Source organism: Rhinolophus ferrumequinum, chromosome 3 (genome assembly GCF_004115265.2).
Source record: "Rhinolophus ferrumequinum isolate MPI-CBG mRhiFer1 chromosome 3, mRhiFer1_v1.p, whole genome shotgun sequence".
In the NCBI taxonomy this organism is placed as follows: Eukaryota; Metazoa; Chordata; class Mammalia; order Chiroptera; family Rhinolophidae; genus Rhinolophus; species Rhinolophus ferrumequinum.
The window spans coordinates 33,502,958-33,521,886 of NC_046286.1; the positions used below are offsets into that span (position 1 = coordinate 33,502,958).

The 18,929-nt window shown below is 35.2% G+C and overlaps 1 protein-coding gene across 33 annotated transcripts in view; it reads left to right on the forward strand.

Moving 5' to 3' along the window:
* Nucleotides 1–18,929, forward strand: part of RIMS1 (regulating synaptic membrane exocytosis 1) — a 443,759-nt gene that overhangs the window by 72,770 nt on the left and 352,060 nt on the right. For all 33 annotated transcript variants that reach the window (XM_033103252.1, XM_033103253.1, XM_033103221.1 and 30 more), the window contains exon 2: nucleotides 4,230–4,310. In XM_033103252.1, the coding sequence (XP_032959143.1) occupies nucleotides 4,230–4,310 (81 nt within the window). The remainder of the gene's footprint in view (nucleotides 1–4,229; nucleotides 4,311–18,929) is intronic.

The window sequence follows — 18,929 nt, forward strand, 5'->3', positions numbered from 1 at the left end:
TAAATGTGCATGGCAACGAGTTAAAAGTCTGTTGTAGGAATCCAAGTAGAAGGTGATGTTTTCTCGGGACACCATGGCAATAGTGGAGGAGGTGAGACATGGCCAGATAAGGCACATACTTTGAAAGCAGAACCAAGCTGGTGGATTGGATGCCAGGTGTGAGAAAAAGGAAGAGTCAAATCTAAAGGTTTTAGCTGAACAGCTAGAGAAATTTATTTGCAAATCGGCCAAGATGGAGATGACTGCTGGAAGATCAGGTTCGAGGGGGTGGAATTAAGAATTCCATTTTGGAAATGTTGATTTTGAGAGGTCTGTTAGAAATCCAACTGAAAATGCTGATGAGGCAGTTGGATGTTGGGACGTAAGAGATGATTGATTGAGCTGGAGACAGGAATTTTGCGTATATTTTAGGTTCTTTGGGCAAATGACATGTGGAAGAGTAGTACTGAATCTGAGGCTTAGAAGAGAAGGGCTGGCTAGAGAACTCTTGAGGTCTCTTCATGTCTGTTTTTTTCTTGTTTCTATATATTTTGTATCAGTGACCAGCAAATCTGAGAATTGTACATTTGAAAAATGTTTAATTCTCTTAAACTTATGTTATTTTAACTGCCCCTAAGGGTCTCTTGTAACAAATGTAGAGTAGTGCAACACCACTTGGGGAGTAAGCACAAATACACTTTTTTCCCTCTAGCACTGTTTGGATGTAATTGCTGTCTCCATAGATGATAGGAGAAACCCCAGTAAAATTCAAAAACTAAAAGATTGAGAACAAAAATGTATACATGTCATAATCTATTTGGCAGCTTAGTGCACAGAATCTAGTTTCCTGATATTAGTCGCAAAAGGTAAAACGATTTTAAGTTCAAATTGCGATAAAGTTTCATAAAAGAGTGTTCTGTTTTGTTTTTTTCCTTCTTTTTTCTGTGGGGGTTGGGGTGTAGGGTAGTGGCTGCTAGTGATTGCAGACACCAAAAGGGAAACTCAAAAAGAGAAAGTAATTATGTAAACTGTTTTTTGGAGGCATTCAGGATTTTTAATTCACATATTGTAAGTATCTGGAAATATACTTAGTTCCTCTTTGGAGAGATGGAAGCCTTACCATAGCCTCATTGGCAGGCTTGTGACGATGTTAGTTTCTCCTGTAAGTGCAGGAAGAGTAGAAGTGGCTGAGTGGGCAGTTGGCAGCCATTCATCGCATTGATTGCATTCATTCATAAAACTCTTCTGCAGCGCTCAGGGCGGAGATAGCAGCAGTCCCCTGAGATGGTAGTAGAATGTCTCATTTGCATAAATCTTCAGTGAGGTTTGAGTGAGGAGGGAATGCTTACAAGCAGTTTGAAGACTGTTAAGAGGCCCTGTCTGATAAATCTCTGAGTAATTAAAGACTTTGCAAAAACGAAGAGGTCAAACCCCTTGAACTCCTAGTCTCTCAATCCATTGTAAATCCGGGAAGTCAGCCTTGGGGCATCGTTTGCAGCCTCCTTATGTCTGGCTGAAGGAATAAATCAAATGTAGAGGAAAACCTTTAATAGCTGCAACATGCTGAAACATCATTGTTGTGTTTCTTAGAGGATGAAGGGTCTATCTTGTTATAATAACTTTAATGCGTGGGAGGTAATGGAAAGTACTGGGGCTAAACAATTTTTCTACACATTAGAACTGTCAAAACTATTACAGTTTATCCCTCCAAACTGTGCTATGCCAGACATAACAATTCAATTATAATTTTAGAGATTATGTTAATCCATGCATTCTACTAAAATCTTATACGCATATTATATTTCTTTAAGTATCTATGTATCTATCTGAATGTAGGGTGTTTTTCTTTACCTTTTCTTTCTTATATCAAGAAGAAATTTCAGCTAAAAAGGAGTCAAATTAGAAAATGTAGGAATATATATTACCATTGTTTAGAGCCCCTTCAAATTGGGTAAATTAGCAATTTGAAAAAATAGTTTTCTCCCTAAAAACTAGTTATATCACTTTAGTCCTGTGGTCAGGTTATATATTAGTATGAAAAATATGTTGTTTTTTAAAAAATAATTAAAACATATTAATTTAAATAAATGCATTTTAAATTCAGTATGTTTAAATTAATTCTAAATATATTGTTTTTGAATATTGATGTGTTTATTTTCATTATCCAAGAAAACTTTAAAGTTCAGAAATTTAAATAAAGTTTTCATTTTGAAGATTCTATAATAGCAGGGAGAAGCAGAATGTCAGCTTTGTAATTTTAAACCAAAACCATTGGGTACTTGAGATTAAATGAGAGTTTTCCTACATAGACATTCTCTTTCACTCAGAAGGGGAAAAAAAACAAACAAAAAACCATGTTACTTAGAAACCTACCTCAGTGCTGGCTGATATTCCGCATTTATTAGAAAAGAGTCACTTGACAGCATATTTAAGGAAAATTGTAATTAAGTGGCCAATAGCTTTTATTTCAAAGCTTTGTATAAATACCTGAAACTTTAGGGGAAAAAAGAAATGAATTAAGAAAGAAGGTTTCATATGGTTTCTCACAGATATAATTCTTCAAAAATGTTTCCAAATTTGGTGATATTTCCGATATTTTCACAAACCAGTACATATAGATTAAACATACTGTATGTGCTATTTTTAGCTGAGTGAGAATTGCAATAGATTTTCCAGTGCTATGAAATTTAACTTCCTGGGCATTGTAGTCTGTGTAAGTTAGATTAAAATTACTGTGTTCAGAAATCCTAGGATATGACTTCTCCCTAACAACTGCCTTCTTAAATACTTTCTTAATGCTGATGCCTGAGTGGCCTTCTCCTGCTATGAAACTGGAACAAATCAGAAGGCCTTGTGGTTCTTGTACATGTTCTTGACTCACATCTCTTGACCGATCCATTAAGAGTTTAGTATTAGCTCTTTACCGACATCACTTTTTTTTTTCCCTTAACTTACCCCAGGAGGGAGGCTTTGAAATGGCATAGTTTTCTTTTCTTGTCACCTTACATATTGATTTCAAAGTCTTACTTGACCTTGTTTGGAATGAGCAGTGTGTGTGTGTGCACGTTTCTGTGTGTTGTGTCCGTGTTTCCCTGTATCATTTCTTTCAGAAGTGGAGAATTTTGCCATGCAGCATTTAGCTTTGGGAAAAGTTAATCTGTGACTACCTCACCAATAATCCACTTCTGGAATAACACGACTGGCCTTAAATATAAGTAGTGTAGTCAAACCTCCAAGAAGCTTCCATGAAAGATGTTAAGAATGAGATTCATGTTTGAGAATCCTGGGTCCTAAGGGGTGGTTCATTTTGGCAAAGTCTAAGACGTGGGGGATCTCAGCTTTACAACCATAGCTTCCCTATTTAAAGCAGTGTTTGTTTTGAAGCTTTTGTGGTGAAGGAATGAATATCTGAGCCATCCAAGTACAGCCTCCCATGGAGGTGTTTTCTGATTTCTGTCCGTGAGTCTCTCCAATGTTCTGTAAGCCCTGATGATGTGAAGGTGAGAGTGTGTCCTCCTACTGCCCTTTGGAGCTTTGTTATATCATCCACCCTCTGCATTTATTTATTCTGTAATGGAGGACTTAAGACACAAAGACCTTTTGCTATTTTTCTTCACATTGTGGAGGTATCTTCTGTATTTTACACACACACACACACACACACACACACACACACACACACACACACTTTACATACAAACATTTTCTTCTAACTTTTGCCCTTTTCCTAGCTCGAAGGGGATTTGGAGCATGAGGCTCTGTTGAGGCTTCTCTGATCTCTTTTTGCATAAAATGAAGGACCTATGTCGTGGTGAATGACATGAAACAGGAGTCCGTATCTTTTAGTAAAATAGCCAATGCCACAGAAAATCCTGCTCATCTTTTAAGCATATCAACACAACGGCTATTCCTATTTTTAAAGCTTTCAGATGTCTTCATATGGTAAGGCCAAAGTTTTCAGTAGCATTTCTTCTGTGGGGAGAGTGGCTGACAATCATTTTATTGGTGCTAAAAGGAAAATCAAATACAGAAGCTAGCACAGATTTTCATTTGGGTATAATTGAGTTCTCAGAAGTCCTGAGTCAAGGATTTCCAGCTCTAAGGGCTTTTCCAGGGCCTCCAGGTTAATATTGAAGGGGCTTGCAAAGATTTTCCCTTAGACTGTGTTTTCAGTACCATGTTTAATTTCCAGATTTGTTCTACCCTTTTTATAATTAATAGTGCGTTGTGCTGTCTATCATGCGCCCCAGGTGTGTTGTCAGGGACATGGCGAAGCCTGCTGCCTGCAAAACACCAAGAAATGCTGAAAACCAGCCCCACCAACCTTCACCGTGAGTATGGCATTGGTTTTATCGACTGAAATGTCATCTCTTACACAGATCACTGGTTACAGATTTATTAATTCACATTGCATGTGGGAGTAGATATTCTGGCTACTCTGCTGTATGTGTGATAAAAAGGCTACTATTGAATTAGGTAAAATTATCTGTAGACACGAGCTCTGTATTAAGTATCTTGGTTAAGTGGTGTTTCTAATGTCGTATTAGAAGCATAAAACTAATTAGAGGAAAGGGACACGTTCTGAGGGAGCTATAGGATAGCAGAAATTTTGTAGTTTTGGATTTGGAATGTATGTGTGCTGGAGACTAAGAACTTAGGAAAGCAGGGAGGCAAGGTACAGAGAGGGGAGGAGAGTGAGCGTAAGGGAAATGCATAGGTAGTGCATTCCCCACCTTCATACTATTTATTTAAAAGTAATGGACAATCTGAAAGAGCAGATTGACCACCTATAATAGTTTTATTTTTATTGCAATCTCAAGTGTAGATATTAGGGAAGGATTAAATGGCCAACCTAAGAGGAAAGCAAGAAGTAGAGCAGAAACCAAATAAGTAAACTCTGAGTTGGGAATGCGGGTTTTGATGAGATAAAATATAAAGAAGTTTACAGTTCTGCAGAGTAGCAGGATATAGTCAATCTTCTGAAAAGAATTATGCTCCTGGTAAGAAAATGTAAACATTCCCTTAAAATGTCTCAGCAGTGGCAATACTTTTAGCATAGCCATTGTAGTCAAGTAGTTACTACTGGGGAAATGCCTCCTTCCAAGGTGTTTAGCAAAAGTCTTGGAAGAAATGTGACTTAAGAAATGTGTGATTTTTTAAAATAGATTTCTTTAGATATCTGAGAATTCTTTGAAGCAAAACCAAAATAAAGTGATAAAATTGTATAAAGGCTATAAGAAGAAAAGTAAATTTTTGTAATACTTTTGCTGTGGCAAGTTTTTGTTAGCATTGGCAAAGACTGAAATTAAATGCTCATATTTTGTATATTACATATAGTCACAAATAATTTAAAATTATTTATGTTTTAAGATATAACATTTTGATAAATTTCAAGAAGCTCAATAGATGGGTTATAGATTTTATCTCAATAAGTATACTTGAATATCATTCTACATTTAATCAGTACTTTTTAAGCATAAAAATAATTTTATATTTAATCATAGTAAAAATTATTTATAATTACATTGCAAAAAGTACACAACTGGAAGTACTCTTAATGATGTTGCCATGTTTATTTCTATAAATGTTCTTACTGTAAAGTCATTTTCCTAATGATGGAACTTTTCTTGATAATTCATAGAAAACTTATGATCCCCACTTTCTAGCTTATGTTCTAAGTATTAGAAAATATTTTATTTATATTAGGATTCAAGCAACTTCTGTGAAAGTTCTTTGAGGAATTCATTTTTACTTTAATATGTGTTATGTTCCACATATTGACGTTCTATTTGAATTAGTACCACTCATTCTAAAAACAATTTAAGTTGGAATTTTAGATCTAAAGCAGCAGTTGTCATCCTTCCCCCAGGTATTTTTTTTTTTTTTTTGGTCTTATTTTATTTTTATTTTTACTTTCCATAGACTTAAAGCTGTGGGGATCTGTTGTAACTTACCTGGTACCTAGTGGAATTTTCCTGGTGGACTCTCTGAGTATAGTGGCTGAAAGTATAGTATTCCTTTTAATCCTCCTTTCTGACAATCCCTTTGCTCATGCTATACTTTTCTAAGAGGGCGAACCTCTCTTTAGGGGACTTGAAGAATTTAAAATTTGCAAAATCATTTCTTATTTCTACTGATTCTTCCTAGAAGGTGGCATGTATCCATTGAGCTCTTTATATCCACCTAAGTGCCTTTCTAGATTGATAAAAAAAGGCAACAATAAACTGGTGGTAGGGGGTGATTAAAGATGGGCTGTCGCATGTAGGTCAGTGTTTTTAAATGTGTAAGTTATAAACTGTTAGTGGGTCTGAAAATCAGTTGAGGCTAGTTTTTGTTTGTTTGTTTTTAATTTTGAATAGACTAGAATAGAAAAATATATGAATGCATCCCAGATTAGTGTTGTAGGATTAATTTAGATTTCTGTATATCATAACTGGGTGAAAAATAAATTCAATAAATACTACATTTATATGTTGTGGTAATGAGTTTTAATTAGGAGAGTGGCTTAATCAGATTTTCATTATATGTATATGTGTGTGTATATATATATAAAATATGTATTACTTTACTTTGGCAGAAGTGGGGGAAATGGACTATGAATGTGATATGAGCAAAACTACAGACAAGCAAATCAATTAATAGACTACTGTAATAGCCCAGAGAAAGATGACAAAGTCTTGATCTATAGGAGTTAACAGAGTATGTGATAAGGAAACATTTCAAGAGTTGAGAAAGAAGTCAGATGTGCAGTGCTTGACTAGCAATTGAATATGGTTTGTAAGGAAAGAGTTTGGGGGCTTATCATATTAATAGTTTGGGTGAGAAGCATAATTAAAGAATCCAACAAGGCCATGGTTAAGGTGGGCAGTGAGGAATTCAGATTTTGATCGGAGGATTTCATGGTACCTGTGTGTTATCCAAGGATATATCCAAGTTGGATATGTGAACCTGAAGGACTCAGTTAACTGGAAAAGGAAATGACATCACCAAAGGATGTTAGACAAAAAATACACCAGAGAGAGTCCTAGGTAAAACCAATGGATAAGGAATAGGTAATCAACTATTAGGAATCCCTCAACTCAACTGAGAAATAATGGTTAAAGAAGTGGGAGAATTGGACGCCAAGGTAGTGGAGGGATACAAAGGGAATGCCCAAGAGTATTAAATGCAGCAGAAAATCAATAAATAACTTCAGAGATTAAAAATATCCTTTGGGTTTGGCCATATACAGGTAAATGGTGGCATTTGTCATAGCAGTTTTAACTCATAAGTGCGTGGAAATACTCTAAAGCAGTGAGGAGGAACTGAGAAGTCAGGAAAGGGAGATGGTGATGGTACATGCCTTTTTCAAAACACTTCACTGAGTAGGGAAAGAGATACAGAGTGGTAAGTAGAAAGACAGGAAGTAGGGTGACTGCGCTTGTGTTACTTTTTTTGCAAGTCTAGATTGATGGATACACATGTCAATATAATATGTATTTTTTATAACTGTGTGTATAAACCATCCAAAGATTCTTTGTCAGTTATTATTAAAATGTCACTCAGTCATATTTTAAGCATGCTATATAAGTTGTCATCACTTAATCAAAGTAATAAATATATAAAAAATATTAGTGGAGTTCCACAAATTGAGTTGTATGCCTGCTATTTCCCTCGTATAAGATGCATAGATAATAAATAAGATAGAATTTCTGTCATAAGAGTTCCCACTCAAGTGGGGGCTGCACTTATATCATCAAATAAATTATAATACTGTGTGATAACTGCAACACTGAAAGTATGTTAAAAAAAGAGAAAATGATTTATTCTGTTTGGGCTTGGTATGGTCAGGGAAAGATTTACATAGCCTGCAATAGTTAATATGAAATTTAAAGGATGAATAGTTCAGGAGGTAGGCAAGTTTGGTGTAGAGAGTTCCAGAAGGAGACAACAGTTGCCTTGAGGCCAGAATATCAGGTTATGCTGGTATAATTTAAAGCATGTACTCATTGCTGGAGCCTATGAGAGAGTGTGTGTGTGTGCGTGTGTGTGTGTGTGTGTGTGTGTGTGTGTGTGTGTGTGTGTGGTTGTGTGGGTGAGTGGGAGTCTATGTGTGTGAGGGGGAGGCGGTGAGTGTGGGTGTGGTAAGTGAGAGAGAGAGAGAAAGGCGACAGGAAGTGATGTATAAGAATCATAAGAATAGGGCACTTGTCGAATTTGGAGAAAATACACGACACATGGTTTTACTTTTAATGCTGTATTTTGAAATTGGACAGAATATTATGGGGTTTTGTGTTTTTCAAAGTGATCATGAATTTTTAAAAGTCTGAGAAACACTTGTCTACTCATCAGTCTCAGTCATGAATGTTACTGGAAATAAGTAGAGTTAGGAGATAGGGGAAATAGATTAGAGAAAGTTTTGCAGGTGGTATATAGTGATTCCTTAGATGTTATAATAAAGCAGAGAAGAGAAGACAAGAGAAGAGAAGAGCTTAATCTCTTTAGCTCAAGAGATTAAGTGAATGTGATGAAATAAAAAAAGGAATTAATTTAGGCACTAAATCAAATTTAGATTTTGCATTAGACTTGTGTATCAGTGGCCAATTGAAACATTCAGAAGACAGTGGCCTATCCATATCTCAAACTCAGGAGAGACTTAGTTGACATGAACTAATTTATGAGCAATTACTTTATAATAAAAACCATTAAGACAAATGAAATGGCATAGGGAAAAGGTGTAGAGTTAGAAGGAAAGAATGTGAAAGGCAGTGTAGAGGGTGTCTCCAATACATAAACAAAGAGCAGAGAAATTAAGTAAATTATGTAAGAACAAACTTGTCCCAGTTTTCTGGAACTTTCTATGTTGTAGTACTGAAAGTCCCATATCCTGGGAACCTCCCTTAGTCCTGGGAAAACCAGGATGGTTGGCTGCGCTAGACTTCGTAAAATTGGCATTTGAAAGTAAAAATCCAGAAAAAGAATATATTGCCAAAGATGAACTATGCTTAGACAAATAACTTTTGTATTACTGTGGAATGTGACATTATTATGAAAAACATGAATCCAGAGAGGTACATAGATCATCATTCAGTTTTGTCTTTTTTTGTTTTGCTTTGTTTTTTGTTGGTGATTGCCTGTTTTTAAAAATTAAGATATAATTCACATACCATGCATAAAATTCACCTTTTTTAAAGAGTACAAGTTAGTGGTTTTCACAAAATTGTGCAACCATCACCAGTATGTAATTTCAGAATATTTTGATCACCCCAAAAAAGAAACCTAGTATCCGTTTGCTGCCATTCCCATATTCCCCTCAAAACCCAGCTCCTACCAACTATTAATCTACTTTCTGTCTCTATGGATTTGCCTATTCTGAACATTTAATATAAATGGAATCGTACAATAATTGACTACTGATGTCTGGTTTTAACCATTTAGTATAATATTTTCTATAATAAGATTCCTCCATGTTATAGCAGGTTCAGTACCTCATTCCTTTTATTGCTGAATAATATTCCATTATATATATTATATACCACTTTTTTGTTTGTTTATCCATCCATCATTTACTTGGCATTTGGGTTCTTTCCAATTTTTTATGCTATGATATATAAAGCTGCATTTAACATTTATGTACACATTTTTGAGTGGACATATGTTCTCAGTTATCTTGAGTATAAACCTAGGAATGAAATTGCTGGGTCATATGGTAACTGTATATTTACATATTTTAGGAACTGTCAAACTGTAATTCAAAGCAGCTGCTCCATTTTGCATTCCTACCAGCAATGTAAGAGGATCCAATTTTTCTGCATCCATGACAACACATTTGTCAGTCATTTTTTATAGCTGTCCTTGTGGGTGTGAAGTGTATGGATGGTTATCTTATTGTGATTTTCATTTGTATTTCTCTAATGATAATGATGTTGAGCATCTTTTCATGTGCTCGTTGGCTATTTGTATTGCTTTTTTGGAGAAGTATTAAGCAAACCTTTTGTTCAGTTTTAATTAGGTTATCTGTCTTTTTACTGTTGAGTTGTAGGAATTCTTTATACATAATGGATACTATATCCTTGTCAGATAAAATGTTTTTTCCATTTAGTGATTGTCATTTTATTTTCTTAATAGTACCTTGAAGCACAAGTTTTTTTTAATTTTGATGAAGTCCCATTGATCTCTTTTTCCTTTGGTTGGTTACTTGTGGTTTTGGTGTTATACCTATGAAACTGTTGCCAAATCCAACGTCATAAAGATTTGCCCATAGGTTTTCTTCTAATAGTTTTGTAGTTTTAGCTCTTTTAGTTAGGTCTTTGATCTATGTTGAGTTACTTTTTATATATGGTGTGAGGTAGGAGTCCAGTTTCATTCTTTTGCATGAGGATATCCAATTGTCAAAAAGTCGTGAGAGCAGACATACATGTCTTGCTCCTAATCATGAGGGAAAGATTTCAGTCTTTCCACATTAAATATGATATCAGTTGTGGGTTTTTAGTAGATGTTCTTTATAAGGTTTAGAAAGTTTTCCTTCTGTTTTTAGTATGTTGAGTATTCATGTCATGAAAGGGTGTTGGATTTTCTCAAATGCTTTTTCTGTATCTATTGAGATGATGATGCGTTTTTTGTCCTTTATTCTATCAGTATGGGGTGCTGCTTTAATTGATTTTCATGTATTGAACCAATCTTGCATTCCTGGGCTAAATCCCACTTAGTTATCCATTTTATTATCTGTTGCATTATTTGATATGCTAGTGTTTTTGTTGATTTTTGTGTATATAAGAGATATTGGTCTATAGTTTTCCTATGATGTCTTTGTCTGATTTTAGTATCAGGGTAATACTAGCCTCATAGAATGAATTTGGAAGTATTCACTACTATTCTATTTAGGAAAAGTTTGTAAAAAACAAATTGTAAATTTTTCTTCAAATGTTTGGTAGAATTCACAAGTGGAGCCATCAGCTTTTCTTTGTGGAAAGGTTTTTTTATTATTTAAGTTCTGTCTTGTTCGAACATTTGTAACAGTTCTATATGAATGTTTATGCATGTTTAGGTAAGTGCATAATACGAAATTCCCACATCCTCTGAAAAACTTACATTTAAAAGTGAGTTTGATGTGACTCTTCCACTATTCATGATTTAGGATTATTGACACCTTTGATTTCTAATTCCTAGAAAATAAACAACACTGTGTGTGTTTGTGTGTGTGTGTGTGTGCATGTGTGCATGTGTGTTTGTACGTATGACCAATTTCATCGTATAAAAATTATCAGTAGAACTTCAGAGTTAGGGTTCAGTATAGGCAAAGAGCCAATCAGAAAAAGTATCTAAAAGACCTTGTACAAGTTCTTTATTACTATTGAGATTTTTGGTTTGGGTTTCTCTGATTACCTTCAAAATAAATATTGGAAAACTGGTTTTGATATGGTATTTATAGTTATATATTTTTCTTTTGTTTTGTTAGATGTTTGTAAGTCCTGTAATTGATTATCAGTTTCATTAATTTAACAAAAAATGAATTTAGGTTCCAGGTGAAAATTCAAATTATTTAGTCTCAGGATTTTACTGTGCCATTCTGTCTTGTCCTATCTACTTCCTCTCATCTAGAAATGATCTTTCTGTGCAGTGGTAATTCACATTCTGGACTGGATCATCGAGTGCCATCTGCATCGAGGCTTTTGACATGGGCTCGTGTGTCACACATACTATTCTTTCCCCCTTCTTCACAGCTTCAGATGAGTCAGCTTTGAATTGACAGAGAGGCTGCATCCAAATTTTTATTTTAATAGACATACTTTTTCAGATCTCCAGGGCATGATGTTTTTCAGCAACAACAACCTTTGTACACATTTAATTATGTAACACAGGGACTTCCTAGGACTAACATATATGGGGCAAAAATGAATTTAATCCTGTAAATGTGGTAACCTAATTTTAAAATAGCCGACCTTAAGAGCAAAAATATAACTGAGAAAAATATATACTAATATATTTATTTTTCCCTAGCAATATGGGAAATATACATATATCTTTATACTTGAAAGGATGGTTTCTCATTTGAAAATTACATACTTAACATCAAAATTATATCTTACACTAGGTAAAAGATTAGGCAAAAGAGTTCTTTGAAATTGTAAACAGTTGGATAGAAGCCCTTATCATTATTTCACAATGCCTTTAAGCTCTGCATACCAGACATGATCTTTAGGCTCTGTGTAATAATGCCCAGAACTCCATGTCTTGCTTTGTTAGTGGATGGCAGACGTTCCATGAATAACAGAGAAAACTGGGCAACCCACTGGCAGACTGTTACCACCCCAGACACACTTCCGTCATGGATACAATGATTCCTCTCAAAAGCCTGGGAGAGGCTCTATGAATACTGGAATCCAGTCTCCCTTTACTTGTTTTTTTTTTTTTTTTCTTGATCTTTCCCCTCTACCCATCCTGAGCCACATGGTATGCTCTCCTCCTGATGTTTTACAGATTTTTGTACTCAGTCTTGTCCTAATTCTCCTGATTTCTGGTCTCAGTGCAGGTATGGTCTACTCCTTCAGTGGAAACCTGTTAAATCAGCTTTGGATGAGAAGGCAGCATTGAAGAGAGGGGAAGTGAACTTCTTCAGCTGGTGGAAAAGTGAGCAATAGGGGAAGCAGTTTACTGCTTGCTTTGCAATGAGTCAGGCTGTTCATTCTCCCTACAACAAGTATTTATTTAGTATGTACAGCAGTGCCCCGTAATCCATGAGTTCACTTTCCTTGGTTTCATTTACCTGCGGTTAACCACATTCCAAAAATATTAAATGAAAATTACCAGAAATAAACAATTCACAAGTTTTAGATTGCATGCTGTACTGAATGGCACGATGAAATCACATGCTATCCTGCTCCGTCCAGTTTGGAGAGATTCATCCCTTTGTCCAGCGTATCCTAGCTGTATATGCTATCTGCACATTAGTCACTTAGTAGCCATCATGGTTATCAGATTGACTGTCATGGTTCCACAGTGTTTGTGTTCAAATAACTCTTCTCCTAGTTAATAAGTGTACAAGAGTAGTGATGCTGGCAATTCAGATATGCCAAAGAGAAGTTATAAAGTGCTTCCTTTAAGTGAAAAGGTGAAATTGAAAAAAAAAATCTATACCGAGGTTGCTAAGATCTACAGTAAGAACAAATCTTGTATCTGTGAAATTGCGAAGAAGTAAAAAGAAATTTCTCCCAGTTTTGCTGTTACTCTTCAGATTCCAAAAGTTACGGACACAATGTATGATGAGTGCTTCGTTACAATGGAAAAGGCATTAAATTTGTGAGTGGAAGACATGAGCAGGAAATATGTTTTGATTGATAGCAATGTGTTACATCAGAGAATATTGAAACTATATGAAGACTTCAGCAAGGGATCTGCTGAAACGAGTGACACCAAGCCATTTGCAAGAAGGGATAATTACACATTTATAAAATAGGTTTGGACTGAAAAATGTAAAAATGACTGGAGAGATTGTGTCTGCCAGTGAAGACGCTGTTACCACATTTCCAACAGAGTTGAAGAAGTTGATAGAGTTCAGTACTATCTAGAGCTTGGGCAGCCATTGGAGCTCCTGGAACCTGTGCCTTATGGATAAGGGGGTGGGGGGCTACTGTACTGTGTGCAGAGCCCAAGGCCAGGCACTGGATATGATGATGAACAAGGCAGATCCTTGTCCTGGTAGAACTTCGAGTGTGGGACATCATCTAACCAACCAACAAACATAGATGCTAAAACTGTTCATTTTTAACAAGGGCCCAAACTGACTGCTGTGATAGCAAACTATACATGGGAAACTGTTTATAGAGCATGCTCAAGTAAGGCATGCTTGAGCCTTACTTGAGGAGGTGACATTTAAGGAGAAATTTAAAAGATGAAAAGTCAGCCTTGTGAGAGCCATCAGAAGGCGACTCCAGGCAGAAAGGACGGTGTGTGACGTGGTCCTTATAGGAAAACCAGTGTAGCATGTTTGGGGAACTAAAAGAAGGCCAGAGAAAAGTGAGGAGAAGGAGAGCGATGGATGAGACTGATGAGATAAACCAGGGTTCCATCTTAGAGGCCTTTGGATTTTTATGTATGGCCATAGAAGTCCTTGAAGCAATTCAAAGAAGGGAAAACCATGATCCCATGTAGTACGGCACATGGTATAGGAAAAATATAATGGTGGTTTGGACTCTGCTGGTTGCAGTAGACATGGAGCAAGTGGAAGGTGGTCATGAAGTTTTGGAAGCAATTAAAGAGAGGAACTTCTGCTGCATAATGAAGGGAAGAGGCTCCAAGTCATGTGTATACATCTCTAATATGCTTAAAACATCTGCTGTTCATTGAACACGTAATGTGTAGGTACATATGTTCTCATAAAATCTTAAGCATCTTATTATGTACACAAATGTATCTTCAGTGACACACATAAGTGAAACTTTTAGAAATCTCAATTGTATTACTTTAGGTAAATTTGTACAGAACTTCAAATATTGAAGGAAAAAATTATGAGAAGTAAAATTCAGTAAAAACCGAAACTATTAGATTTTGCCATTTAAAATAAAACTTTTGTGATTTTCTTTCACTCCTATATTCCACTGAGATAGAAGATTTAATTATTTTGTAAGTATTTAAATACACTAGAGGAAATAAATACTTAAAAAGATATACTAGACAAAATCATTGTTCCTTTTTGAAAGATACCTCATTTACTGAGTAAAATTCAACAAGGGAGAAAAGAAACGTTTTCATATGCAAAGGCTCTTTTAGCTATATATTTTATTATGAAGGCATTATTCAGAGACAAGCAGCCTCTTCTGTACTATTTTTAGGCACACGTTTATATCAAAATTATGTTTTATTGTTTTAAGTTAAAAATGTTTTTCATCCAACAATAACAGGTGTTGTTTAATGTCACAACCAATAGTTTTATTACTACTACCTATAGTAGGGATTATATTGAGCAGGTGGTATTAGAAAGATAAAAGATCTGGTGGTAGATGAGGGTAAAAGGGATCAAATATATGGTGATGGAAAGAGAACTGACTCTTGGTGGTGCACACAGAATGTGATATATAGATTATATATTACAGAATTGTACACCTGAAACCTATGTAACTTTACTAACAATTGTCACCCCAATAAACTTTAATTAAAATAAATGAACAAATAAATAAATTTAAAAAATGATCCAACTGAAGTATATACAATTTTGTCTCTTAAAATTAAATTAGTACAGCCAGTAACTTGAAATAGATAACACTAGGAATGCTGACATTTCCAATTCATGGTTATAATTAGGAAGTGACAGAATTTTTAAAAATTGTGTGGCTTTTATAGTCTTCATTTTCTCTATATGTATTTTTGGTTTATGTAAATCATTATATGCCAGTTCACAAATCTTACAAAGCCCGTATTTCTGCTGTAACTATTTTAAGACAATATTGTGTTTGTCTCTGTCTGAATGCTCAAAGAAGAAAGTGTCTTCTGTACGTTCTTGAGTATTAAAAGAATTTAGTTCTGTAAGAGTAGAGCTGTAGTAATTTTATATGTATGTTATGTCTTGTGGAACTTGACTAGTTATTAGTTACTTTAACCAAGTATCCCTTGTTGACAAAACTAGGTCCTCTGTTCATGGTACTCTGAACAGCTCCTATGACATTGGAGGACATTATCTCTTGTATATTGTCTGTGTCTTTTGTTCCTATGAATCGAAGATATTTTAGCCAAATGCAATTTTCTCCCCTCCTGTGCAGAGCATCTGACTTGAATCCTGTTCTTTATTATCTTGTTGATTCTATCAGGAAGCCTAAAAGTCACTTTCACCTTAATCCTGGAACCAACCCTAAGCAACCAGCTCAATAGTTCTCTTGAGCCAATTTTAAGACAAATAATATTTGTCCACAGGAACAAAGTACTATTTTTTAAAAGATATCCTGAAGAAACTAAGGTTGTACAATCTCAAGCAGATTTTTGATTGAGTTCATTTCATGACAGCTTTACATCAAGCCATGTGATGTGGGTCACAACTGAGCTTCGATGATGTGCACACTTGGCCTGCATGTGGAAGACCAGACGTGAACCTTGGTAGTGACTTGTCCAGGGTCATTCAGCAGGGAAGGGGCAAATCGAGGTCTAGAATCCAGGTATCTGGATTTGTAGTACAGGATGAATTCAAACTATGAATTCAAAATATGCAATATATTATCAAGAAGAAGAATTTTGCCATTCTCCAGGGAGCAATGGGTAAACCCTAGCTTTAAGGGTTAAACAACAGTTTAACGGTTTACTTTTAGTCCTTGCTCTGGTACTCACTTGCTGAGTGACATTGGCCTAGGTGTTTTACCTTCCTAAATCTTAGTTTTCTCATCTGGAAAAGAGGAAGAATATTATTTCATTGGGAATTTTTGAGGATGAAAGGAGAGAAAGTACGTGAGAGAGTTGTATATATTCGCAGGTACTATAAAATATTATTCACATATACTGCTAAAGTAGCAGTGAATAATCTCTATGTTATTCATCATTTCATCCATTTAACGGATATTTACTAAGCTCTGAACAGTGTGTTTTTACTGGCACAATTTGAAAAGCATATTTTTTGGCCAATCCAGTCAAAATATATAGCTGCATCTTTTCTTGTCTATTACTGTTTCTTATTGAAAGGAGTAGTGTAAAAAGGCACCGGGGCACTTTCAAAAAAGGATACACCCCACCTCATACTACCCCATCATATATTAAATGCTCCATACTGTGCATAAGTCGGGAGGCCAGGAAATGTATATTTGGAAAATTACCCCAAGCTCTCCTGATTTAGAACCACTGGTATGTACCACTGAGATGCTTAGTAAAAATGAAGATTAGCTGGGGTGAGTGATAATTTCATAAATCAAAACTAATGTCAATGTCACTGAAATGAGCCTCTCTTCCAAAATTCATGTAAAAATGGTTGCAAAGGGAAATAAATATTCGCAATATTATTATTAGAAAGTCGCCATGCCTTGGTTGCCCAATCTGGTTACTCTGAATCACTGCTATTTCCTCTGCTCTTCTACAGAGTCTTTTGTCCAAGATGAGAACAGTCAGCCTGTGCCAAATAAATACATGGTTGTACAAAAACAGGAAGCTTATAGCCAAAGGAGAGTACGTACCCACTGGCTACTTCAGCACTGGTATTAGAAAGAAGATCTTAAATTAAAAGAAAAGGTTATGCCCACGACCTTGGGGAATCTATATAGAGACTCAATGTTTATTTAATAAAAATTGTCTTCAGTAGATAAATGAATGCACTGATCTATTATGCATATAACAGATATGAAACATTGTGACTATGTCTAGGATATCTTTAGTGATTTTAAATAGTATCACTAGTAATATGTAATTCGGGCCATTGAGTAGACAATTTCTGAACATGACATACTGAAGCAGACCTCTTCTTACTTAACTGTGGGTAATATTAAATAAAATTTACGTTATTTTCAAATGACCCATATATGTAGCATATATTTTGACATTCATTCATTCATTCATTCATTCATTCATTTTTACTTATTTATTCAACAAATATTTGAGACTTACAAAACATTTAAGAAGATACAGCTTAGTTAAGCTGACACAGACAAGTAAACCAATAAGTACAACAAAGTATGATGATAAGGCTATGAAAAAACTTACAGATTGTCATAAAAGCACAGAGAAATCTAATTCAAAATTGGAGATCGGAAAAACTTGTTAGAGCTGATGATACGTGGCATTTTATGATATTTATGTTAACAATTACATTCTATCTGATATTTTTCTGTAATCCTTTAAAAAACATTTATTGAGCACAAGCTATATTCCAAATACTGTACTACATTAGAGAATGAGGGAAGGAATTCCCCTCTCTCCCAAATAATGTTAGGAATAGAATCCACCTTCAAGTAATTTATAATTGAATTTATTGAAAGATGGATGGATGTATGAGTGGGTGGGTGGATTGGATAAGGTGGTGGCTATGTAGGTATAAAAGATACTTTACAATACAAAAAGTTGACAAATGTGAAGTGAATTCCTTAAAAAAAATGTGTATGGAATTTTCTCAAAGTGGGGTGATAGGCATATAAATAATTGTGGCTGAGGTGGTCTGGAGTCAGGAAATGCTACAGGCGGATAAGAAGGACTTTAGCTTTCCTTCAAGAATGAGTTATAATTAAATAGAAAGGACAGATTAGGGCATCCCTGACAGAAAATGACACGTGAATAAGTTCAGAGTGAGAATGAAGCAATCAGGCGAAAGGAACATTGAATATGTAATCTGGTTTGAGAAGCGTATTTGGCAAAATATAGTTGGGAAATATAAACCTGTAAAGGAAGGTTGGGGCCAGTGTATAAATATCCTTGAAATCCAGGCTCAGGAAACTGGTTTTACTCTGAAGGAAGATGTGAAATATCTGAACAGGGAGCTATCTGGTTGAAAGGAACGTTTCAGGATGATGGATTTTTCAGAAGTATGGGTGATGGATGATAATAGGCCATTCCTGGAGTGCAAGAGACCAATTAGCAGGTGGCTAAAATAGACCAGACATAGTTAATAATAGTAAGGCTAATGATAGTGGTTACAGATAAATGGATGAGAGAAGCATCTGGAAAGAGAAAGCAAGCTTTGGTGACAAGTGAATACAGCAAAGGAAGGAACAAGGAAGAGGAAAGACAAAAATAAATAAATAAATAGTTGGAACCTAGGAATTACCTTAGGAAAGTTAATGAAACAATAAGAAATGGAAAAGGCATAGCTATAGGGAATTCTATTTCCTAAAATATGTACTTCTTCTCTGATGCCTTAGGGAGATCCATAGGAAAGAAGAGTGGCACAATTAAAAGAACTGTTTCATTTTGGAGCATCAAAAAAGAAAAGAACACACATCTAAATTTTTTAAACCTCTCACCAACTTTCATTATACATAAAGTTTGGGCAGCAGAGTATGTAGGTTTTG